This window comes from Phodopus roborovskii, unplaced genomic scaffold (genome assembly GCF_943737965.1).
Source record: "Phodopus roborovskii unplaced genomic scaffold, PHOROB, whole genome shotgun sequence".
NCBI lineage: Eukaryota > Metazoa > Chordata > Mammalia > Rodentia > Cricetidae > Phodopus > Phodopus roborovskii.
The window spans coordinates 9,814,596-9,840,978 of NW_026126409.1; the positions used below are offsets into that span (position 1 = coordinate 9,814,596).

General features: G+C 42.2%; 1 protein-coding gene across 1 annotated transcript in view; it reads left to right on the forward strand.

Annotated features, from left to right (window-relative positions):
• Myo16 (myosin XVI) overlaps nt 1-26,383 on the forward strand; it is a 335,766-nt gene that overhangs the window by 109,091 nt on the left and 200,292 nt on the right. Inside the window, exons 11-16 of the mRNA XM_051181974.1 lie at nt 5,848-5,958; nt 12,150-12,215; nt 13,593-13,720; nt 16,739-16,844; nt 20,561-20,678; nt 25,967-26,114. Coding sequence (XP_051037931.1) covers nt 5,848-5,958; nt 12,150-12,215; nt 13,593-13,720; nt 16,739-16,844; nt 20,561-20,678; nt 25,967-26,114 — 677 coding nt within the window. The remainder of the gene's footprint in view (nt 1-5,847; nt 5,959-12,149; nt 12,216-13,592; nt 13,721-16,738; nt 16,845-20,560; nt 20,679-25,966; nt 26,115-26,383) is intronic.

Below are 26,383 nucleotides of genomic sequence, written 5' to 3' on the forward strand. Positions count from 1 at the left end.
CTTGCTTTCCTATTGGCCAACAGTGCTTTATTCATTAACCAGTATGAGAAACATATTTACAGAATGACATTTCCCAACAGCTCCTCTTTTCTGTCTAAGTAAAAGAAGGGTTTCAACCTTAACATAGCAAAATAAATCACACAACAGTTATCAAATAAGAATCACAGTTAACAATATTTAGTCCATTAACATTTAGTAAGATTTAAAGAAAATATTCCATCATCTATCCTATCTTTGTGTGTCTAAAGTCTATGTAACTTATCTTTAATCCTAACTAAGGAAAACTATAACCATATTTGTCTTCAACGCCATCAAAGATCACAGAAGGATAATCTATAAACTCTAGAAATGACAGAGACATCTTGCCTGGTCAGTCACCTGAAGTTCTTCTGTAATGTTCCATCTTCAGCATATAGGCCTTAGTGTGTCTGGCAGACTCCTCAGCAAAGCAGAAAATTTTAACCTGTCTATCTGTATTGGCAGGTTGACAGTTATTTTTCTCTATGCCCTGCTGACTGTCTGGCAGACTCTTCCATGAAGCAGGAATCCTGTAGCAATGTCCATCTTGTATCAGCAGTCACTTTCCAGTGGGTCCTACATGTCCAGTTTATACAGCATAAAGTCGAACAGTCCAGAAAAGAGCAGTATCTTGTCCAAATGGCTAGTCTTGCCATATTGGAGGCAAAGTCCATAACATTTTCTTTAATGTGTATTCTTCTTTCTGATGCAGGTGGTGTTGCCAGGAGCAGTTATGTCTCACTGTCAAGAAAAAGCCTAAACCATTTTAAATGTCATATTCTGTAGGTCTTTGAAAGGTTTGAAGAATGCCTATTTATCTCAAATACATGTCTGTATATCTAGAAATCTTAACTAACTTAACTATAAGATCTAACTATCATAGGTACTATCTATAATCTGTATTGAATTGTACATTACATTTCTACACAATACTTAAACAAGAGGAGAAATATACATATCACAAAATTGACCCTAAATTGTATCAATAAATTAAAATCCATTCCAAAACAAAGTATTCATATCTATACCATAATCCCCTTTTTACCTTTAAAAAGAGATTGATTATGGTCATTAGCCATTTATAACCTACCCCATTTAAATGAAAACAAATATTTATAAACAATATTTGGAAATTTGGGTGTTGTTCTTTCCAAACTGCTTCCTCCTGATAGAGGGCACTGTCATTGGGGATCCTAAGAAGATGTAGAAATCCTAGCTATAGTCTGCAAGGCTGCCTTGTTCAGCTGTTTTGAATGTTGGATCACCAGGAACGCTGTTTCAGGGGGTCTGGCTTGATCAAACCATGTTAGTCTAGAAGGAATCCACAGCTTTACATTTTCTGTAGAAATAAAAATAGAAATCCTTTTCCCCAGTAACCTGTCCTTGAACTTAAAATTTTGGAGTCAAAGCATTTTTAAAATATGTAAATTGAATTAATCCAGCAGTATTTCTTTTATCAGTTGTTGTTATTCCCTCAGCAGTCAAATAATTTAAAGACAATAGAATAGTGTATAGTATCCACAGATATTTTTGTACTTTTTTATTACTCTGGGTTTTTTTTACTTTTTATTTTTTTCAATTTTTTGAGACAGGGTTTCTCTGTGTAACTTATCTGTCCTGCATACCAGGTTTACTTTGCAATCACAAAGATCTGCTTGCCTCTGTCTCGCGAGTGCTGGAATTAAAGGTGTGTGCCACCACACCTAGCTCCTCTCTGTCTTTTTAAAATCGTTTTATTTTTTTCTCTCCCAAGTTTATGTATATTTTAAAATATACTGTAAACCTTTAGCTTTTTCTTAATGTGAATCTGCCTTTACTGTAAATCTTTACCTTTTTGTAGTCACAAGTCTTTTATCTGGTAAACAACAACATTGCTAAAATGAAAGCCACAGCTGTGTTAGCCCCGTCAATCCAAGATGGAGGCGGGTACTTTTACAGCCAGAACTGAGAGCTGTACTCACCGCCTTGGTCTACACTGCCATCCAGCAGCATGCTGCCGGCTTGGAGATGTGGTCATTGTCATTGCCAGCTCTCACACCATTACATTGTTAGCAGAACTCTTTAAAAGCCTTGCGGTTTTTTGCCGCTTATGCTGAGTCAGGAACCCTCCCTTAAAGGAGTCGCGCAAGTCTCTGCTTATCTCTTGCAAAACAGAGTCCAACCCAGAAAAATGCTATTAGCAAGAAGCCTTGCTTGTCTTTGTTCTTTTGTTTCTAAAACCATTTTTTAAGCTTTTGTTAAGTTTTAAGTGTAAGTTCTTATTAGCCACATTGCAGCACCATAATGTTGCTAGTAAGGTTTTCCCTGCTGACCTGGGCCCAGAGCCATGCCAGCCCCAAATAATGCACAGAGACTCTGTATTAGATATTATGCTGTTGGCCAGTTACTAGTTTCTTATCCACTAGCTCTCTCTTAAATATTAATCCATTTCTATTAATCTAAGTGTTTCCACGTGGCCTCATCTTACCGGAGAGTAGGCTGGTGTTCTCTCTCTGTCTCTACACGCTGCCTCCTCTTTACTACTTCCTTGAAACCTCCTTGTCTCCTAGTCCCACTTATCTTGCTTTCCTATTGGCCAACAATGCTTTATTCATTAACCAGTATGAGAAACATATTTATAGAATGACATCTCCCATCAAAAGATAATTTATTCTCTCTCTCTCTCTCTCTCTCTCTCTCTCTCTGTGTGTGTGTGTGTGTGTGTGTGTGTGTGTGTGTGTGTGTGAAACACACAAAGCCTGTTAGAGAGCAGATAAGCTAGAAACACTACAGACTACTGCATATGTTCCTGAAGCCATTCATCACTGCTGCCCGCCTTCACTCCTTGTTGCACAGTGGTAGCCAGTGGAACTTGTAACTCACCAACTCACATAATTATTCTCCATTATAAGCCTATTGGGATTTGAAATCACCTAGGAGACACACCTCTGGGTGTATCTGTGAGGGTGTTTTAGAGAGGTTTAATTGATAAGAGATCTATCCTGAGTGTGGGTAGCTTCAAACAGCCAAGTAAAAGTTGTTGAAATGAAGGGGAGCAGCTAAGCTCTGACTCTTCTCCACCCATCCTGGTTGACACTATAGACCAAGCTGTTCTCACTCTCACAGCTTACCTGCCAGCCATGATTGCCTTTCCCTGCCCTAGGAGCGCAAATTTTCTAAATCACTTTTTGTCAAGTATTTGGTTACAGCAACAAGAGAAATAACTAATCACCAACTCTGTGTCTTTAGAAAAAAAAATCATCTCTTAGCCAGGCAGTGGTTGTGCACTCCTTTAATCCCAGAATTTGGAAGACAGAAGCAGGTGGATCTCAGTGAGTTTGAGGCCAGCCTAGTCTACAAAATGAGTTCTAAGACAGTCAGAATTGTTACACAGAGAAACCAAAAAGAAAAAAGAAAGAAAGGGAGAAAGAGGGAGGAATGGAGGGAGGGAGGGAGGAAGGAAGGAGGGAAGGAGGGAAGGAAGATAAACCACCTCTTCCTGTTCTCAGCCTGAAATCCTGCTGAATATCTTATCAGATCCCTCTGCCTTTATCCTGGCCTGCCTTTGGCAAGAATTGGTTATATACACTTCTCTGGGTTCCTTCTACTCCTTCATGTGCTCTGGTAGTCCTTCCCTCTCATGACCCCTCCCTACTCCTTAATCATCAACCCTGCCAAGGATTTGAATGGAGCCCGTCTCTGTCCTACTCTAGAAGGCCTCACTTCAGACAGTGTTCCCTACACCTACTCTTCTTTCCCCAAATAACTCCTAGGCCTTCAGCTCCCTCAACCATTGTCACTGACAAATTTTTTATTTAGCAAGAGGCCGGTCAGGAATGGCCATTCTTCCCTCCAGGGTGTCGCTCACAGAAATTGTCAGAGTGAGACTTAACAAGGAGCCCCCTTGAAGTGTGTGACTCAGTACACCAATGCTGTACACTCAACCTCAGAGCTGACATTGGGCCAAGTTCTCCACATGAGTTGAGTGTGTGAGTCTTAGGGACAGGTGACTGGTGTCTGGAAACTTAGAGAAGGAATATTATACAAATTGGTTTTTCAATGAGCAAACATGCTTTTATTGGAATATTGTGTTTTCAGGTAGAGACAGATTGGTGTCCAATGTCCAGGAATCCCTAGCCATAGTGTCTTCCAAGTGACTTATGTAACATTCTGCTCTCCTGAGCTTTGAGATGCCCAGGAAAGAACCTCTGCTTCTTCTATTCAAGTTCTTGGGCAAAAGGCAGCCTGAGAGACAAGGGAGAAAGGTTTCATCTCATTATGTATTCACTAGCTTTGGGAAAATAGTTCTAATTTTAGTGATTTAAGATGTGTAGTGATTTCCACTCTGTAGATACTTGCCTGATAAACAGTGATAATTATATTTAAATTATTCAGCAAAGGAACACACAATAAATAATACAGTGTGTGATACAGATATGAAATTGAAGGAGAATATTGACTGCAGAAAAATCACAGAAAGCATAATGAGCTTGTTTTTGTGTGAGGTTTCCGGTGTCTCTCTCTGGCTCACAGTGTCCCTCACAGATTCTTCTTCTGTTGCCTCCTGTGCTTGACAGGGAGTCAAACCTGCTCTGTCCTATCCCAAGTGTCTGCTGTAAGAGCATGCTTTGTGCCCATTAGACTAAGTGTGTGCATTTCTTACATGGAGGTTGCTGGTTTCCATCTAGTTAAAAGACCAAATTCATCTGGATATATTTGAAATATTTATTTTAAAATAATTTGTTTGAAATAGTTATTGAAATGTTGCTAGGTTTTAGAGACAGAGGTGTTATTTTTCTTCTGGACAGTTACCTAATCTCACAAATACCTTAATGTTAATATCAATGCAAAACAGAATAAAAAATCACAAGCCCCTCATCTGGGGTCTACTATGGAGACTTGACCTTTCCTGTGAAAAAGCAGAAACTGAACCCCCTGCCTTTCTATGCCCAACACAGTCTCAAGGGCTTAGCTTTGGAAGCACTAAAATGCTTGGCTTTGTCAGCTCTTCAAGGACTTGGAACACACAGATCTGACTTACAGTGTGGGAATAGGAGAGGTCCGTCAACATCTGATGGTCTTCAAGGTATAAGGTCATAAGGACCATGGCACAAGATGTCATGTATATAACACAAATTCTCATCTGAATAATTTTGTATTCCTTGAACCATTATTAATCTCAAATATAAGAGGAGAAAGACCATGACCCCAAATAATCATAGTCAAATTAAGACAAGCAACTAATTAAAGCAAGCTTGTTTATTTATGTAAATGGACTGCCCCCCCAGGAGGAGTTTGAGAGGTCAGCGCTGGATTCGAGGAAGACAAGGCTTTTGTAGCTCAGGGTAGGGGATTCCCAAACGGGGACTTTGAGAGGCAAAATGAGCAAGATTATAGGAGCCGAGCATACACATAACAAGTTAGCTCCTCCTGAAACAAAAACATGGTTTCAAGGTGGGCATAGCAAGGTAGTCATAGTCATAACAAGGTACTTACTCATAGGTGGTATTACAACCTTTTGAAACAAAGTTAGGTATTCATAATGGTTACAAACAACTTTTTGAAACAAAGACATGATTGCCATTCCTGAAAGAGGCAGTGTGGAACCATTTGTAGTTAAGTTTACAGGTGGGGCATAGCCCAATCCTTGAGACACAGAGACTTAATCATAAACAGGAGTGAACCTAGTTTGTCTTTCTATATGATGTCTTTAACTCTAAGATGGAGGCAGGCTCCTCCATCTCACCCTTTAACAATGGAGTCATACTCACATGGTCTCAGGAATTTGAGAAGCATCTATCAAGAACTGATCAAAAAATGACTAAAATTGGCCTTTGCTGCACCCCACAGGTCCAGCTCATGCCTCCTGCTCCCAGTGATGACCTAGCCACACTCAGTGAGCTTAATGACAGCAGCCTGCTGTATGAAATCCAGAAGCGCTTCGGAAACGACCAGATACACGTGAGTGCCCGCAGAACTGTGTCCTGCTGATTTTGGGATCCCCTCTCAGGACCACGATGTTGCAAGTGACAGGTCCCTGGAAGCATCAGGCCCTGGTGATGGCTGGGTTTGAGCTTTACAGAGTGAGAAGCTCAATCTTGGGAAGGTTGTCTATTGGGTTCTGCAAAATTCCAAATTTCAGAGTTAAAGTGTCAACTAGTTCTCTGAAGGTAGGCAGGCTGTGCGTTTGGTCTCAGAAACCTGGGACAAATGGCTAACTGAGGTACATATTTACATGTCAAAGCAGATCTTGGCCAGCTCTTATACACCATTCAGTACCTATGGCTTCTATCAGCACTTTGATCCTGCATCCTACCCCAAGCCTCTCTCTCCCAGGGACTGGGCTTCCCTTTTCTTCCCCTAGCCTGATCCCTATATAGTCCAGCCATTTGGGCTATGCAGTTCTCTTGGCCTCTTGGCCTTAGCTGCTTCCCTGGTTGATGGCTCATCTCTTGTACTTCTCCTCCTCACAGATTTTATGATCTGATTTAATTTGCTGGCCATCTTCAGCCCAGACTCCTCTTTTTGCCTGCTTTCTCTCACATATCTACAATGAAAATCTTCTCTAGACTTTAGGAGTAGTCTTCTCCTCCCTTTGTTTCCTTTTTTTCATTCACTGTGCACTTTCCTGTTGCCCTGACTGGGTGAGAGATCTTCCCCGGTCCAACAAGATTTGTAGATGAGTTGCCTGTCTGAGAAAATAAATGGAGCAGCTCCATGGTCCTTGCTAAGTGCTGCCTCTCTGACCCCTCTGACTGTTCCCAGTCCTCAGGAAGTATCTCTTTGTGCAGTAAACCATGTGTGCAAGATTTTGTATCCTGACAGGGATACAAAACAATACTATTTAGATGGAGAATGAATTAAAGTTGGCTGTGACCTCTTTTTCTGTATGTTTCTTTTTGTAATGCTGGTTACAGTGTAGACAACCTGTAGTCCCAAGATCCATTTCTTTCTCCCTCCCTCTATCCCCCTCCCACATGCTGGTTGATTTTGTTCTGTTCCTACCATCCTGAGTCTAGGACAATTCAGTCAGAATGCCTGTGGAGATTTCTGATTATGCATGAATCTGTCACACTCCCTGATAACACCCATTTAGTCCTAATCTACTGAGAATCTGATTAAGTCATTTTCATGTAAATGTGAAGACTGAGATTTCCCAACAAGTAAGGAATTGTCAGGTCCTCATTAACCCCTGAAGCTGCAGCACAGCCTCTTAAGGCTTCACTATACTGCCTGCCACCCTAGATGCATTTAAAATTAGGCATGAGCACCACAATTGTTGGAATTTTACCATTGGCATAAGTGGTTAAACCTGATTGCTTGGGTCTCCATTGCCTCCCTGGTGCTTTTGGGAAGTGGTTTTTTTCTTCCTTCCTTCCTTCCTTTCTTTCTATCTCTTTCTTTCTTTCTTTCTTTCTTTCTTTCTTTCTTTCTTTCGTTCTTTTCTTTCCATTTTTGACTTGTTTCATTTTGTAGTACAAAGGACTATAAATCCAGGGCCTTATGCATGCTAGGCAAATTCTATAACATTAATCTACATCCCTGGTCATTTCTTTGCTTTTTAACTTGAGAAAGATCTTGACAATTGTCCAGTCTGGCCTGAAACTCAGTAGCATAGGATGGACTTGACCTTGCAATCCTCCTGCCTCAGCTCCTGAGGGGTTTACGCCACCAAGTCCATGAAATGACGGGGTTGGTTTTGTTCCTTAATTCCATTCTGTTTGTCCAGGTGTTCTGTCTCTTAAATAGCCACTCACTCCATCCACACTGTGGTCCACCACCACTGCTCTGGAAGCCCCCTAACTTTGGAGTTCCTTATTTCCCTCACCGTCTGAACTCAGTGAACTGGAGCATTTCCCCCCCCAGTACCAGAATAACACAGAGCTCCTTACAGAAGCCTGTCCAGTCACTTCCCACGGCAGGTAGAGCACAGCTCTGTCTCTGAGGTAGGCATCATGGCTGAGAAGCCAGTCAGACTCAGCCCACAGGCAAACCATGAGTGGGCTTTACTGCCTGTCACTCATTGGTCAATAACTGCCCTCCTCCTGTATTGGAAACTTTTATGAGGTTCTTTGCTTTGCTCTGGCTTTGTTCTGTTCTCTCCGCAGAAGAGAACTTTCAGGAATCCCACTCAAATGTGCTTCCATCTCTGTGTCTCCCCTGAATGGCCAAGCTACATTACAGAGGGCTCTGTTTCATAAGAACATGCATCATGGTGCGAGACTGTCCTCCTTGTTCTGTGGTTGATATGTGGTTCCTGTGCCAGAACCTGGGCTTGATGATGACACAGCCAGGCAGTTGTGTTCACATAATACCTGGCTGGTGCTGCTGATGTTGAAGGCCAGGTTCGTTCCACCCATCCCTCCTTTTCCTTTCAGTGGATGGTCTTCACTGAAGCCTACTCTACACAGATTCTCTCTCTATCTGAATCATCAGAAATAGTACCCCTTGCTAAAGGTCATGTCAGTTATGAACTTGCCACTGAGATAGCTAAAGTCACATCTAAAGGAGGACGGACATGTAAACTCAATGTAGTCCAAGATGATGAATGCCTGTGGGCCCCTGGCGCTGTGTTCTAGTTCTCCAGCTGTGTACTAATGAGGAGAGCTGGTGTTTGATGTCCCCCAACTCTGTTCTTTTTTGTGATTAGGGGAATTAACCCATGTCCTCACACATGCTAAGTAAGACCTTCCCTCTGAGCTATAGCCTTTCCTTTTTACTTGTTGAGACAGGGTCTCACTAAGTTGCTCAGGCCAGCCTTGAACATAGAATCCTCATGCCTCAGCCTACCAAGCAGATGAAGTGGCAGTCTCTGGTGAGGTCCCTTGTGTGAACACCTGATTAGGCCCCTCACTTCTCTTCTGCTTGTCTTGGGAATCTCATAAATACCCTTTTCAAGGCGCACTCAGGATTAACAACCTGTACTTCTGTCATGCAGCCATGAGTCCTACTCCAACTGCAGCATCTCACACCATCCTCTAGGTAAAGATCTGGATTTCCCTTGACTCTCTGTTCTCAGTGCAGCAGGCCTGTTAGAACACATGGCAGCATGCCACTTCCTGCTTAAAGGAATTCACGATCTTTCTGGGGAAAGCTGGGGCCCGGGGACTGTTTCTGGTCCCTTGTGCTCTTGAGCATCAATGCCATAGCTGACCTACTGGTCACTTTGAATTCCTACGACAGTGTTACTGAGTGCACAGCACCCGTCTCTCACTGTACACCAATGGCCTCACTCATAGGGGACTTCCCATGACAACTTTTCAGCTTCAGTGTTGTTTTCTGTGTTGTGTCTTACATAAAGCACATACGCTCCTATCCATGTTCACATGCATGCCACAGTAGCATGTAAAGTGCTTAAAGACTGAGTATGTGAGAATGCCTCTCAGATTAAACATACCTTTTAGCACAGAGAAAGAAGTTGATATGAATTTATCTGTGACAAACAACTGAATCTGAGATGAGCTATTAATATTTCAGATGCTGCAGCTGACCTGATCATTCGACAGAGTTTCTATTTCCTTTTCTGCATCTCATTTGTTACGTGATGTGATTTGTCCATACCAGCTGTGCCTTGTGTGGGTCCTGAGTGTGTAACATCCAATTGGATGTTAGGTTGGGGAATTTCCACACATCTGCCACAACATGAAGTTCCCAAACCTTCAAACAAAAAAATGGCTTGCAGGTGATGAGGTGTAAGCTTACCAGAAAATGCACAGAATAAGGACAATGTACGTCTGGAGTAACAATTGTCCACAGTGACAGAGAATATAGAACACACACCAGAGTCCTTTGTGGGCAGAAAAAAGCCAGGAGGGAAGTATTCTCTGCATAGAACCTACTGGGATTTGAAGCTCACAAGGAAACAGGATGCAAAATCAATGCAGAACTCCCCCCTCCACCCCCCAGCACTTCTGGCTAGCCTAGGGAATTCTGAAAAGAAGTGCTTCACAAGTCAGAGCAAGAAAACCCTGACAGCCCTTGGGTTCCTTGATGCCTGTGCAATTTCTGCTCAGGTGGACCAGGTCAGGTGTCAGGACTTTTGCACAGGGCACTTCAGGGGGCGGTCAAATGGCATGAAGAACCCTGTGCTAGCCTCACTCTCTAAGGCTCTCCTGTGACATGCTGTGATGCCTACTCGCTGCTAGGGAGATGCTTCTGGAAGAGACAATGTGCAGAATAATGGGAAAATGACTTTTAGGACAACGAGCTAAGGGAGTCACCGTTTCCACAGCTGAGAGGACAGTGGCAGCGGTCCACTTTGTCAGATGTCCTCCCCAGCTATGATAGTGTACACAGTGTCAGCTTTATCCCTCGTTGTGGGGTATATATTTGGGGTGTCCAATGTGACTTTGAATAATTGATGGCAGATCTGCATAGAGAAGTACTTGTTGAAGTTAAGAAAATTAGCCTCACCACCACTACTACAGTTACTGTTTATTTTCTAGTGTTAACACCTGAGCTCTCTTCGCTGGTTCCTAGTGTATAGTGAGACATTGCATCTGAATCTTCCCACTCTCACAGCATGCCACTCACATCCTCTAGGGTCTGTGTGGTGAGATATCCAACCCTCCCGAACTTGTTGCATTGACCACGCCCATTGGAGCATGGGGAGAGGTATGGATGTGATATGTGGGGTCTAGGTCTCACTTTCTTACACCCTGGTCAGAGACAGAGAGCATCTGGGAGCATCCTTGGAGTAGGAACCCACAGCAGTCATCTGTTTCTGGTGTAAGTGACTTTTCCTGAATAAATATCCATCAGCCTATATTGTGTCCCAGAATCTTATTTGCCAGGTAATAGTTCTGTGTTTAGTTTAGAAGATAAATATCTACTGTTTCAAGCAACTGTAAAAGAAGATTTTGCTGTCTAGTCTGGGTCACACTGGACCTGTTTTCTCTCAACCCACCAGGTCCCACAGCTGCTTAACAAAGTAATCACTCAGAGACTTAATATATATTTATAATTGTTTAGCCAATGGCTTAGGCTTCTTACTGGCTAGCTCTCTCTTAATTATTAAGCCATAACTATTAATCTGTGTATCTCCCCCTGGCCTTATCTTACTGGAGAATGCCCAGGTGTCCTGCCTTCCTATAGTAGCTACATGGCCTCTGTCCTTTGTCTTTCTTTTCCCTCTTCTTTGTTCAGAAATCCTGCCTAACTAAATCCTGCCTGTTCGTTGGCCAAAACAGATTTATTCATCAACCAATAAAAGCAGCACATATTTACAACACAAAGAAGGACCTCCCACATCAAGCAACTGCTTTCTGAATGAATCAGTAATTAATTCAATTTTTCATCTGCTCATTTCAATAAACAAAACTAGGAAATCTCTCCTTGTCCTGGCTTCCTCCTCTAAGCTGTTTTTAGATACTTTATGGTAGATTGATTTAGCATGGGTACATAGAATTGCTGTCATTTCCTGACTGCTATGTCAATTTCTCATTATGAAAATGTCCATTTTAGTCCCCAGTGTCGCTGCCCAAGCTACATCTCTAGGGGTTCATGCTGTAAGTCAGCTTTTCTGCTGATGTTGTTAAATGTATATCTTGCTTTATTCTTTTACTTTCAAATTTTCCCATTCTTAATATTTTTCTCAAAAGTAGCAACATCTACCATTTTCACCCAGTTCATAGTCTTTGTCTTTTAGCTCAGTATTTGGAAACTGTATGTTTTTTGTAATTACAGACATACATGTGCTTATACCTACATTTATAATCTCTATTCATTCCTAAGCCTTTACTATTGCTTCAACTTTGTTAATTAAAATGTTTGATTTTTAAGCTTTACGAACTCTTTATATCTTTTTCTTTAACGCTATAGTTGCATAAAATTAAATGTCCCATTTTCTTTTTTCTATGAGTTTGCTTATTTTGCTTCTATACTGTTGATCCAGACTGATTCTCAGAAAATCCCTTTGCAATAAACACCTAGAATCTAACCATTTCACTGGCTCTATTTTATTGTGCCAAACATTGCAGCTTCATTTAATTTGAATATGAATTTTATATTTCATAAGAATGTTTGGGTCAATTAGACCCAATTAGAACATGACTTTCGTCAATTCAACATGTTTCCCACAATAGTTTCTGAGTTATATAACTTTAAATGTTTCTATTTATGTGGTTCATGAACTATTTGCATCTTTTTGACAGACCTTTATTGGGGACATCTTCTTGCTTGTTAACCCATTCAAAGAACTCCCAATTTACTCCACTATGGTGAGTATAACACCCAAAATATCATTTTGGTGTGACATTCATGGGGTATACCCCTGTGTATTTGTTGACATAAAAACTAAAAGAATAACCAATCAAACAAAATTTCTCAGAATTTTCCTCACTTGAATTAGCATGCTGGTCACGTTAATGTATTCTGAGACAACTTGTGGAATCAAAATCATTTTACCAAAGGTATCTTTTACATTCAAAGATGTAATTCTGCTATTATGGTGCTTACCAAACAGAATAAATTAAATGATACAGTATATTTCCATGCATCCTTGACTGATTTGGTATTATTTAGTTCATGGATGACTTTTGTTCTGTGTTTAGTTTATGGATGGCTATTGACTGGTGTTTAGTTCATGGATGACTATTGACCTGTATTTAGTTCATGGATGACTTTTGATCTGTGTTTAGTTTATGGATGATTATTGACCTGTGTTTAGTTTATGGATGACTATTGACTGGTGTTTAGTTTATGGATGACTATTGACTATTTAGTTCATGGATGCCTATTGACTGGTGTTTAGTTCATGGATGACTATTGACTTATGTCTAGTTTATGGATGGCTATTGACTTATGTTTAGTTCATGGATGGCTATTGGTGGGTTATGGGGAAAGGTTTGGCACTATTTCTGTCTTTTGCTGTTAAATCATATTTCTATAATGACTGTTGTAGTGATATATATATATATACATATATATATATATATATATACACATACACACACACACATCACCTTATGCCTGTGATGATCAACTCATTTCTAAGTAGTAATGTCCCCTTTGAAACCACCACACAGATCCAGGAGCTAGACATGAATAGCATCACAGCAATATCATAAGTACAAGAGCTGTGTTCTTTTGTGCTGTTCTGTGAGGTGCCTAGCATTTCTTCATGACTCTGAACTGTTCTTGTTACCTACTTTTCACTTAGTTCCTATTACTTAGAAGAAAACAAAAGTTCCCAGAAACCAGAGCACTAAAAATACTAGTAGTGAGTCCCAGTGGCAGCCACAGGCCACCAGTCACTGAAATTAAGGCAATTACATTGCTACTTCTCTGAGAATTGTTAAATAAATTCCTATGCTCACAATCCCAATGAATTTGGAGTGCTGGCACCAAATATTGGGGAAATTCTTTATATGAGATGCCACAGTTCAAGTTTATTTAATGATAGCTATTAGAGTGGAATTTTGTGAGGTGCTGTTCTTTGTTGTCAGTATTGAGCTGAGAGAAGGACGATTGTACAGATGTTCTCCAGACACCCTGGGTAGACCCAGCAACACGTTTCAGTTTCAACATTTCCTCTTCAGCTGAGTGATATGCAGGACAGAGTAGATGTTCTTTCATCTTTGGTTTGCTGTCCGCAGGTGTCCCAGCTGTACTTAAGCCCCACAGGCCAGCGCAGCCCCTCACTCCCGCCCCATCTCTTCTCCTGTGCAGAGCGGGCCTTCCACAGGCTGTTCCAGGAGCGAAGGCCACAGAACATCATCATCAGGTGAGTCAGCCTGTCATTCCATGGCGATTCCAGGACTGGGCCATGTTCCATTCCCCACTCACTGTGTCTGCAGTCGGTCTTTCCAATGAGCACATGTAGTAGCCTCTTGCGGGGTGAAGAGATGGCTTTGGGGCTTTTCTGAGAGGGAGCTTGCAATTCCCTGTAGGAGCCCCATGGGTAGACCTGCCTGAATTTGGTTCACTCCAGATTCTACATTCATTTGCTCATGGTAACACTGTCCCACCCGAATTCCTCACTAACCTTCCCCACTAATGTTTGCCTTATTTTAAGGCAAATAATGTCTCATATTTTGAGGGGGAAAACATCACTCATTTCTTTGAGTTCAACAGCAGCATCCCAAGTCCTTATAAGTAAGACTGGATCTCATCTGATGAAACTTGGAAGTGACATAGTCACTCTGCCCTTCTTTTAAAGCTGTGCAGCATGACTTGGCCTCCATATGGACCAGGGTGACAAGGGAGAAGGTGTCAGCTTTTCTATCCCTGCATTCGTTGACCATAAAGAGCCCAGCTGAAGCTACTAGCACTCACTGGCTGTGTTTCTCTTGTACCACAAAAGTAGCACAGATAGCTGGTAGCCCATATTTTAGTCATCAAAAGTTCAATATCTCTGCAGAGCTTGGGGAATCCTGCAGGAAAGGGAGAAGAAAGAGAGTAAGATCCTGGGAGTGAGGTTTGGGGTGAGGGGTGGGGGTGAGGTGGGGATGGAGGACATCAAGGAAATAAGATCCTCTAAATCAACATCAAGGCTCATAGGATTTCAGAGGGACTGAGCAATACGTATAGGACCTGCATGGCTCTACATCAGATCCTCTACATGTATGTAGTGTTATTGTGGGATTCCTGAGCATTGAATGAGTGGGTCTCTGTTTCTTATACCTTCCCTTGAACTTTTTCTTTCTTTTATGTGTTTGTTTTGCCCAGTCCCAAAGTGTTAGGCGTTTTGTTTTATTTTGTTTTGTTTTTTAATCTTATTTTATTATTGTCCCTTAGAATCCTTTTCTTTTTTAGATGAGAGACAGAAGAGGGGTGGATCTGTATGGAGTGGAGAAGGAGATAAAGAGGAATTGGGGGGAGTAGAGGGAGGGAGAACTGTAACCAGGATATATTACATGGGGAAAAAAATCTATTTTTAATTAAAAGGAAAAAAGCTGAATATCTCTAAAATAGATGGTCTATACATTAGCACCAAATTAGTTTTTTTTTTTTACTTTATTTTAATGTCACATCTTAAAGTTGTAGACTTGTTTTTGTCTCAGTAGCTCACATGCATCAGGGAACATGAGTTGAGAAAAGGGCGGAGGCATTCTTAAGTGGAGAGTTCAATTACTAAAATTTTAACATTTTTTTTCTAGAAAATTCCCTTTTTTTTTAGAATAGTCAATATAATTTATTTTATTTTATTTTATATAACAAAGTCCAATTAAATGAAAACAAACATTTATACACAATATTTGGGAATTTGGGCGTCGTTCTTTCCAAACTACTTCCTGCTGGTAAGGGGCACTGTCTTGGCGGATTCGAAGAAGATTCAGATATCCTAGCTGTAGTCTGTAGGGCTGTTTTGTCCAGCTGTTTGGAATGTAGGATCAGCTTGTACTCTGTTTCAGGCGGTCTGGTGCGATCAAACCACATTAGTCTGGAAGGAATCCACATCTTTTCATTTTCTGTGGAAACAAAAATAGAAATCCTTTTCCCCAGTAACTTGTTCTTCAACTTAAATTTTGGAGTCAAAGCGTTTTTTTTTTTTAATTTATTATTTTTACATGTCGATCCCATTTCCCTCTCTCTCCCTCCCTCCCTCCTTCCCTCCCTTTTGCCCTCTCTGCCCTCTCCCATGCACTCTAAACACCCTCCCCTCCCAACCCCCCACCACAATACCATATGTATGGGAATGCCATCCAATTGGGGTCATGTAGATCTGACAGGTCCTGTGAAGTAGGGACTAGGGCTTCTCTCCTATCTCTAGAATAAGGCAGTTATCCCTCCATGGGGGATATGTTTGCAAAGTCCTTTTGTGCACCAGGGATACATCCTGGCTCCACTGTCTGAGGTTTCTTAGACTGCTCAGACCTTCTGGCTGAGACCCATATTCAGGGGGGTCCGAGTCAGTCCCATGCTGGCTTCCCAGCTATCAGTCTAGTGGCCCTTAGCTCCTCCTTGTTCAGGTAAGCTGTCTCTATGTACTTCTACCGCATGGTCTTGTCCTCTCCATCTGCTTCTGGGTTCTAGTTTGACTCAGTGTTTATGTATGGGTGTTTGCTCCTGTTTTCAACAGGCATTAGTTGAGGACTCCATGGAGAAGTTAGTTGTTGATCTCACTCTCCGGGAAGGGCATTTATGGTAGCCTTTCCACGGAAGCTGAGATTGTTAGTTGGGAGCAGTCTTGTAGTTCCCTCGACCTTTCTTTGTGTTCAACTTTATCTTCAAACCAATATTGGCTCCCTCTTTTATGTTCTCTCTCTCTGTCTCTCTCTCTGTCTCTCTCTCTCTCTCTCTTTCCTATTTTCCATTCCTAACCAGGCTCAATCCTCCTGGTTGCACATGCTTTCCTCTCCTCCCTCTCATTTTCTCCTACTTCTCTCTCCATTAGCTGTCCTCCCCCACTTTACCTGAGGTCTGGGGGACTTGTCCCTTCCCAGTTCTGTGAGGGACTTTATATGAATCTCTTAGAATACAACTTGTATCCTAGTTCCTCTGGTGATGTGGAAAATTCCCTTTAATTAATCAATTAGACAGTGACATTCCCTTTAGCCACTGGAAGACAGGTGTTGGGTGGTCCTCTAGGGATATGACATCCAACGCACAATTGTGAACAAAACAGTGCACATGCTGACTTGGGTCAAACCCATCAGATTGAAGAGTAGAGCTATAGCATTAACTCCCTGAAACTCTGTGTTATGCTCCTACCATCTCTGGGTCTGAGAATTACCTCTGGTTCTTTCTTTTTCTCCATCTTCTAAGACAGTGAATTTGTGTTCCCCTTGTTTTCTCACAGTGGAGAAAGAGGGTCAGGAAAGACACAGGCCAGCAAGCAGATCATGAGGCACCTGACGGGCAGAGCCAGCTCCAGCCGAACCATGTTTGACTCCAGGTTCAAGCATGTAAGTGGCTTCTGGGTTGGTGACTATGTGAGTGTATGGATTGTGCCAAGAACAATGTCACTTGCAAATGCAAGAATGCATCCTCATGGTCAAACCATAGTTAAAATTATAGATTAAAAAAAAAAGAATCTTTGTAATTGCTCACAAAAGCCTGGGCTCATACTTCTGTTGAGGATTGTCTGAGAAGTGATGCTGGGAGCTAACAATAAAGCTTCAGTATTTTAACAATTAGTGACCACAGTAAACATGGATGATTTTCATCTATAGCTATTTATTAAGCTGGAACCCTCTTCAGCAACTTGTCAATCCACTCCACAACTCTGGTCTAGCAGTTGAAGTCAACTTGGGAAACCTAGCAAGCCCATAGTTTTTACTTAAATATGCTAGTATGCCAGCTGTTGATACTCCCAAGTGAGAACATGAATAAATCAACATGGTTATAAGATAAATGCAGGTTAACTAATGGAAATAACAGAATCTATTGACTTAATTGAAATGACAGAGAACAATAGTCTCCCCTCTAAATTACAGGCTAAAATAATCATCTATTAAAATGATTGCTGGTGAGGGAACAGGCGCTGTAATTTCTAAAATGCATTCTGATCACTTTATGTAAATTGATTTTGCTGTTCAGTTTAAGTGACTACTTTCTAATTCCTGTGAGTAACTTAAGTGTCACTCTGTCAGATCTGCGGTTACTGGGGAGTCAGAACCATCAGTTCCGCACAGATTCCAAGACAAATGCCTTCTAATTCATTTGTGTGTTTTTCTCATTCCCCGTGGTATGTTTAAATTCCATATTAACTGTGGGATTCCCCACTTTAAATGTCAGCCATATGAATATCACTGTCTAAGTTCACGAAGCAACAGTGCAGGTTGCTTCTGAAAAAGCGTCCGGGGAACACATGGATTCATGAAAGTGTCAAATGAATTTGTGAACTGACTAGAAATCCACATAATGTCACAGAACAACTGTGCAATGCAGTAGGCTGGAGAGAGGGGCCACTGCACCCTGTGTGAGAGAATGATAGATAGAGCATCCTTGGTGCTCAGAGATATTTATCAGTGAGGTTGAAAGTGAGGGGAAGCTCGCAGATGACTTCAGAAGGGCCAGAGAGCTGTCCTGAGAGAATGCGAGCCTCTCAGTGGAGGACCTCTCACATGCCAACACCCAGAACGCTGCAAAAATCCAGGGTCTAACACAAGACAAACACACCTCCCACTCGGGGAGGATCTGATATCTTAAAGAGACTGTTGTGTGAGAGGAAAGGTCAGTGAAGGTTTTATTCAGTTAGTAGACTGCAAGTGGAAGGAAGCTGTAGAGATGAAAGTGATAGCTTGCTATTGGGCGTCTTCAGTGAGAGTCATGCATAGGGTGATGAAGAAACTGCCTGTAACTGATACCAGTGACAAACAGACTTGTCAAAGCCACATTCAGCTCTGAAGAACAGGGGGCAGTTCTGAGAGGTCTGGGGCCTCTAAGTTCACCGTCCCGGTGCACAGTGTTCCAGGGATCACGCAGAAGCAATGAAGACAAAGGTACAGCTGGGTGTGAAAGGTGCCAGGGCAGGTGGGTGCTGAGGTCCAAAACTGAGCTTGCTGGGGTCTCCAGGTCATACTCTTCTCTTCTGAGGCCACACAGTCTTGCACTGTAACTGTGTCCTGTGAGATGCCTCCCAGGGTGTTTTCTGTGTCCCACTTGCCCAGGGGAAGGTGAAGTCTCATCCCCAGAGATGCTGCTTCCTTCTCCTCAGCCTGGGAACAACTAAATCCCACCAACAACATTTTGTTTCTAACCCTGTATCTGAATCATGAAGATCAGAAGCAGGGCTTCTCTGTGTCGTTGGATTGTTTCTTGGAACAGAAAAGCCATGTCTTTGAGAGAAATTGTGTGGGACTTCTCACCTATTCCATCTCAAATGAGTTTTAGGTTCATTCAGTCCTGTTGCAATCATTTAAATATGCCTTACTGAAAAGTACCTTTTCAGAGGCTCAGTTTGATTGATGGGTGTGAAGATATTCATTAAGGAACTCACCGACCCTTATTTCTAGGAAATTCAATGTAATTAGCTACTTTTGTAGCACATGTCTCTTTAACTATTGAAATTTATAGCACAGTGTAAGTGGGAAAAATCAGGCCATTGCAATTTAATCAATAAATATCGAGGATGCAAGTAGGAGCTTCTTTCCTGTGTATTTGGGAGACAGCCAGATAACAGCAGTTAAGGGTTTCCTCTGCATTCCTCTACATGCAGTGATTTGGTGCCACCTATTGGCTGACTAGCTAATAAAGAGGGAACACAGCTGTCTGTTTCCAGCTTGGCATTCCCATCTGGAAGTATATAGCAGTGTGTGCATTGAAAATGCCAGTTAAGACTTTACAGTTCTCCCATTCTTAGATGGTTTCATCTTTATATTAATGCCGCACCTCACATATCTTTATTGCTGATCCAATACTAGTTGGATGAAGTTAACAGTATTAATAATTGGGATTAATTGGGATTAATAATTGTGTGACTCTGCAGCCAGATGCTTGGGTTCAAATCCCAGCTGGGACATTTGGAGTCTATGATCCTGGCAGCTGGTGATTCTGCTTCATTGATAGTTAGGTGGAGACTTTGATAATGAAGGTTGAAAACCATCGCATGTACATACATGTATACATGTGTATGTATTTACACATGTACCTGGTGTTAGAATGCGAGTGGTCTACAGCTACTAAGGGAAATAAAATCATTAGTTGTTGTGTGTCTGCTCTATGGCAGGTATGAAGCTGAGTGCCTTATACACACAACACTGCAAAGCTCTGAGGAGAAGTAATTTCTGTGTTGGAGGAGAATGGGGTTGGGGGTTGAAGGACCTTTGACCTTAGACCTGAGATGGGGAGGGACCTACTCAAAGCATGTACATGTCTACAATTCCTGTCTTGGAACACATTCTCCATTACCTGTGATACTCTTTCTTGTAGAATAATGTAATAATTACTTTATTGTCAAATACAACACAGAAATGCACCAAAGCTTAAATATTTTTAAACTCAACCTTTTGCAACTTTTTTGAATAATTATTTTATAGTACATTTGTGCAGTGAGAAGGAATTACAGTAACAATTTTGACATATGCATAGTTATCTATTCAATGTAAATTTTAAAGAAAAATGAGAGTCTACTGATCATCAATTATTTGGGGTGGTTCTGCCCTTAATCTACTTTGTGTTATATTAATTTTCAGGCCCAAACCATAGGATCTTGTAAAGATTCAATGTGTCTTCAGAAATCCAAGCTTCAAAACCAGATGGTTAAACACATTCATTATCATGTTTAGCATTTTTGATTTGTAATTGGGATCAAAGCTTTGCTTTATAATAGTTAATCATGCAGAATGTGTCACAAATTAGTTTGCGCCTGAATATATCAAATGCCAAAAAGACTTAAAAAATGAACTCAAAACATTTGTTAAAAATTTGTGTTAATGATCTCAGAAATAATGTCATAAACAAAGGGTCTAAGATGAGGACTCCGTGAATGGTAAAACAGCACCAGCCCCCTCCCCCCTGTATTGTGTGTGTGTGTGTGTGTGTGTGTGTGTGTGTGTGTGTGTGTGTGTGTGTGTGTGCACGTGCATGTGTACATACTGGCCTCCAGAGAGCCTTCCAGATCACAAAATGTTCCAGCATCTTTGTGAGTAGTCCAATCAAGTTCTCTCTTGTGCTGCAGGCCATGTGCATCTTGGAAGCCTTTGGACATGCCAAAACCACACTCAACAATGTATCCAGCTGCCTCATACAATATTGGGAACTGCAGTTCTGTGAGAGGAGAAAACATGTAACTGGAGGTAAGTTTGCACTTAGCCAGCAGGCGTCTCTGTGCCCAGAGAGATGGCTCATGGGAATAGATGTGGTGCCCTCATGTGCATTCCTACATCTGATTCCTCAGGGAAGAAAATTTAAGCAAGTGCAATGAAATCTAGGCTACATGTGTAAGTTAGCTGACTTTTTGACTGTGTGTGTGACTTGGTTGACACTGGGCTCTGTGTGTGACTTGGTTCACTCTCTGGGCTGTGTGTGTGACATGGTTGACACTGGGCTCTGTGTGTGACTTGGTTCACTCTCTGGGCTGTGTGTGTGACATGGTTGACACTGGGCTCTGTGTGTGACTTGGCCCCTGGGGGGTGTGTGTGTGGGATAGTGACACTGGGCTCTGTGTATGACTTGGTTCACTCTCTGGGCTGTGTGTGTGACTTGGTTGCCTCCTCTCTTGGGAAAGTATCCTGCAGAAATCCACCTCTCTTCACTTCCATACTGCTTTCTCATTCTGTTCTAAATTAACAGCCCTCAGATATCATCATTTACACTTGTAGTTCTGAAAGCTTCCAGCTTTGTTATTTTTTTTTTAATCTAGTCGAATGCTTTGGTGGTTATTTTTCTAGGACTTTAAAATTGAGACAAATAAAGCTAACTAACTGGAAACAAAACAGAAAGAGTCGGTGCTGCTCTAAAATTGCATTTCCAGGTGCATGGAGACATTACCCTGGTCCTAGGGAGCCTGAGTGCTCTGAAGAGTTACACCTCTGAGCTCGCCTCTGCTGTTTGTAAGAAGGAAATGGATGATTGTACTGAAAGGGCTTAGCATGAAAGTCAAGCTTCGGTGCTTTGTTTTTGGAGAGTGGGCAGAGTGACTGTGCTGACACTGGGCAGAAGTGACTTAAGGGGAAGCACTGTGAAGACTCACTTTGCTGTATGGACAGGGGTTTGAGGACAAAGGATGTTGTGTAGTGTAAATATCTGGTCCCTATTAGTAACAGGAACATCATAGAGGCTTATGGGTGCTGAGAGCTTTCTCACCATGTCAGTGAGATGTGGTGAAGGAGTGGACAACAGAGCATTAATAGCAGTTGTGCAGTCAAGACACTAAGGCCAGATTGCTGTGAAGACACTTCTTGGTGCTGAGAAGACCTTAAGTCTGAAGATGAGACCTCTGCTTATTGCTTGTCTGGTGTTCTGAGTTCAGTAAAGGACCTGGCAGCTTTATCTTGTTTCCCAGTTTATGTTAGTATAGATAAAAGAAGTGGGCATACAGCCTGAGATAGTTTCAGAATGTGGTATATGAGAGCTGCTGTAACAAACTGTTGTGTGTGACTTCTGAAGAGATTCCATGCACGCGCACACACACACACACACACACACACACACACACACACACACACACACAGAGTCTACTCACCCCAGAAAGAGAATCCACAATTTTTACTGGGGTCAGTAACAGGGCTTTGGATGAGTGGCTCCTTACAAGGAGCAGGAATGACTCAAAGGCAGCTAGGTCACCTGAAAGCTAGTCCTTACACGAGTGACAGCTCACACAGCTGCAACCCTGAAGTTTTGCACAACTTGCAGGCAAGGCAACTCCACTGCTCTGAAAATCCCCTCTCTGTACCCCCCTGTCAGTATCCCCTCTATCAATTGTTTGCTGTTTCTTTTCATCTCGGGAGGGGATCTTGGGTATCTTAAATTTTGGCCTTCTACGACAGGTGACATTTGTTTACTGCCTGGGCCCCTTCTGGAAGGAAGGTTTCAGTTCTAATGAAACTGTCATATATCCCAAATACTTGATTGGCAGTGTGACATTTTCTAGGAATGGACTGACTGACCTTCTGAACTCTCAAAGTCTGGATGTGGGTATCTGCAGACCTGTGTTCTTGCCATCTCTGGGGTAGAACCTACTGGTCTACCCGACTTCTGAACTCATCCCTTCTGTTCTGTTTTGGACACATACACCTATCACCCAGCTTTGCTTCCACTGACATGTAACATGGTCAGGTGTCTTCTCACCACACCCCTCCCTCCACTGACACATGCCATTGTCAGGCATCGTCTCATCACATCAGCACCCAGCCTACTTCAGTCAGACCTCAGAGCAACATGAGAGTCTCTGTATAGATGCTGTTTCTAAGTGGAGCCCCACACACAGCTCTTGAGGGGAGGGTTTTGGAGAATCTTTTGTGGGAGACAATTCAGCCTCCTGCAGGGAATGAAGAAAGGCTTTCACTGTCCAAAATAGTTTTCAGTTGAAGAACAAATACCTCCACTACTGAGGAAAATTAATATTGGATGCTTTACAGAGCCATACAGAGACACCCCAGCCTAGCATGGGCCCTGATTTCCTTTCAGCTGTGGACAGGTCCTCTTCTGTATTGTGGTGACAATCATCATTGCAAACTCTTAGTGTTTCAGGCCATAGACACACCAACACAGTGCTCTTTTCTTTCATCTTCATGCCAATATGAATACTACCCCTTCCCCAGATGCAGATACTGGGTTGCTGCTAAATGATATAGGACCCAGCATCCCAACATAGAATGGGAAAGTATTTTGGCTCTCTACATTTTTGATGGACTGAAAAACATCAGATCAGCTTCAGTTGAAACCACAGTCCACTCACAGTGGGAAAGTCCTCTAGTGGATGTCCCATGGTTGTCTGGCCTTCTTGGGTAATGTAGACATTCAGAGTTTAAAAAAGAGAGAGAGAGAGAACACATGTGAGCAGCTGCTCCCAGAACTTTGCTTTCAAATCCTGATTTTTTTTAATGAATGAGAAAGGTGTTAAGAGATGAAACATCATTATCATCATCATCATCATCATCATCATCATCATCATCATATCACCAGCTTCCTTAGCATTGCAACCCTCATTGGACATGCTTTCAATAGAGTGCTATCATCAATCCTATCTCATGTCAAGAGCTGTAAGCAGTCTGGGCTTTGTAGATAAGGAAGAAGGGCGTAAAGTACAAAGGCTGCAACATCACTTTGAAGAGGCCAAGTACAAAAGGTTCCTTGTGTCTGAAATGCAGTAGATATATTTAGTGGCACCTTCTGGGACTCCAGAAGGACCCTGAAACATTCTGTTTTTCCCCCCCTCATATTACAGATAGACAAAATTACAGTTTAAAGGGGTGTGCAAAGTGACCATGCCAGGTTCAGAAGCAGAATTCCTGGGATTGCATCACAGACAGCTCCTCCTCTTAAATCCCTATGAAAGATGGCTCATGGGTAGATGGTCCCTCACCCCAGCATGAGCTTGCTTGGGTGGTGAACTAAGAAGAAGGCATGTGCGAAAGGCTGTCTTCTCTCTGTGCCCATAGTCTGCTATAAGTGTCTGCTCAAGGTGGGAGGTGATGAGGCTCTGAAGGCAATTTGTCCTAACTTTTAGCCTGAAGGAGAGTAAGTCACTCCTTCTACTTCCTTTAGTAATGAACAAATGGCCTGGCTCTGTGAAACACTGCAGTCACCTGTGGAATTGGGTACAAGCAAACAGCATGCATTCCTGGATTCAAACTTCTTGAGAAATATATTCATATGTAGATGGCCAGAGAGCTGTGGAGAGTGACGCCTGCATTTCTGATCAAGGATGTTTCTAACTTAAAAACTGTTTGGAAGCACACGAGTGTTGAGATTGGACTGTCTACTGAAAGGAGCTCTTTCAAATGGGCCTGGCTGCAGAAATTACTGGAACCTCTCCAACCCAAGCCCCACACCTCCCTAACCTCAGAGAGCTGTACACAAGATATGGCAGCATCTTCTCTGTCTGGGATTGTGTCAGCCTGTGCTTGAGTTTGCTTGTAGATGTTCCTTCAAAGTGCTGGTTAAACCCAAGCAATTTTATTCACAACTGGAGATGTGCTAACTAGCGTGATTAATAATTACTCTACTTAGGAATTTAGATGAAGGGTTTTCAGTCACTCGTGACTTGGCGTTTGATCAGTACCGAACACTGCTTCAGTTGAAGCTGGTGTCCTTGCCAGGAGAAGTGTGTGTGCATCAGCCGGGGTCCAAGGTCAGGGGCACCCAGACCTCTCAGCCTCCCTTCACTTCTCACCTGCCACCTGACACAGAAAGCAGTGAGCAGGACCTGTGAGGAGAGCTACTGTAACAACTTATTTCAGACTTTTAAAGCAGAAAATTGGCCAGATATTTTTGTTGAAAAAGAAAAATGAATGAAAACTATAAGATTTCTACATCAAATTTCTCCCTGATTAAATAGCCATGAATATGTGCATGCATGACCACACACACACACTTATAATATACACACACTCACACATACAACACACACACATTCACACACATACACACTCACACATACACACTCACACATATACACATACTCACACATATACAAACACTCACACATACAATACTCACACATATGCACACATACACACATGCAAACACACACATACACATTCACACTCACTCACACATACACACACATGCAAAAACATACACACACACACACACACACACCACTGCATACTGAGGGTATGGTGGCTATTCTTGGTTGTCAACTTGACCAAGTCTGGAATTAACTAAAACCCAAGTGGCTGTGTATATTTGTGAGGAATTTTTCTTGAGTAAATCATGTGAGGTGGGAAGTTCAGCCTTTAATCTGGGTCACACCTTCTGCTGGCAGCCACAAAAGGAGTAATCTCACGTTCTGCCTGCTTGCTCTTGCTAGCAAGTCCATCCCCTCACTGTGTTACAGCCTACTTCTTTGAGATTCTGGTGTATACTGAAGACCAGCTGAGACAGGCCTTGTTTGGTTGATATCCCTGTTGCACTGAACAACTACTGGATTTCTGGACCTTCCATTGGTAGACAGCCACTGTTGGGCTAGCAGGACCACGCCTATAAAGCCTTTCTAATAAATGTGTGTGCCTCTGTGTGTGCGTGCGTGTGTGATAGCACAAGGGTGGATCCTTCAGCCTGTGACAGGTTTCTCTAAAAGGACAGGACTGTTGGACAGAGAGTAACCCCTCATATAAAATATGAACTTCACTGATAGCATGGGCCAATAGTGGCTCCTCAAATTTAACCATATCCATGTCACATGAGCTTTTGACCATATTGACTGTGGCAGCAGGAGCTGTGGACTCTGAACTCTTGGTACCTTTGGTGTAGCATCTCTGCAGACCTAAGCTACTATAGAAAGTGAAGTCTCTTTGCATTTGTTTCAATGTGTTGGAAAAGAAGCCTTGTTGCAGGGCTTGTAATTAATTAACATGTAAATTTATGGAAATTGAACTAAAATGCCATTTAACAGAGCCCCTTCTCTTTTCCTAACCAGCCAAAATTTCCACTTATATGCTGGAGAAGTCCAGGCTTGTGGCGCAGCCTCCTGGCCAGGGCAGCTTTCTGATTTTCTCCTGGTTGATGGATGGGTTATCCACTGAAGAAAAATGCGGACTTCACCTTAGTAACGTCTGTGCACACCGGTGAGTGGTCAAAGATTTCCCAAGGTTTTCCAGGAAATCCTGAACACATTCTCAGCTTTAAATTGTCTTCATATTTTTCAGAGGTGGAAATGGTGGCTAAGGGAAGACAGCTGGCTACTGTTAGGGCAGAGCTGTCTGGGTAGCAGGGGTCTAATGATGTGTTGGGTGGTGGGGCTTTTCCTTCGTTGCCGTGAACTTTTATTTCTGTTTTGCTGCTTCTCAGAAGGGAAGACAAAAGCCTAGCATATTTGCAAACACTCCAATGCCTA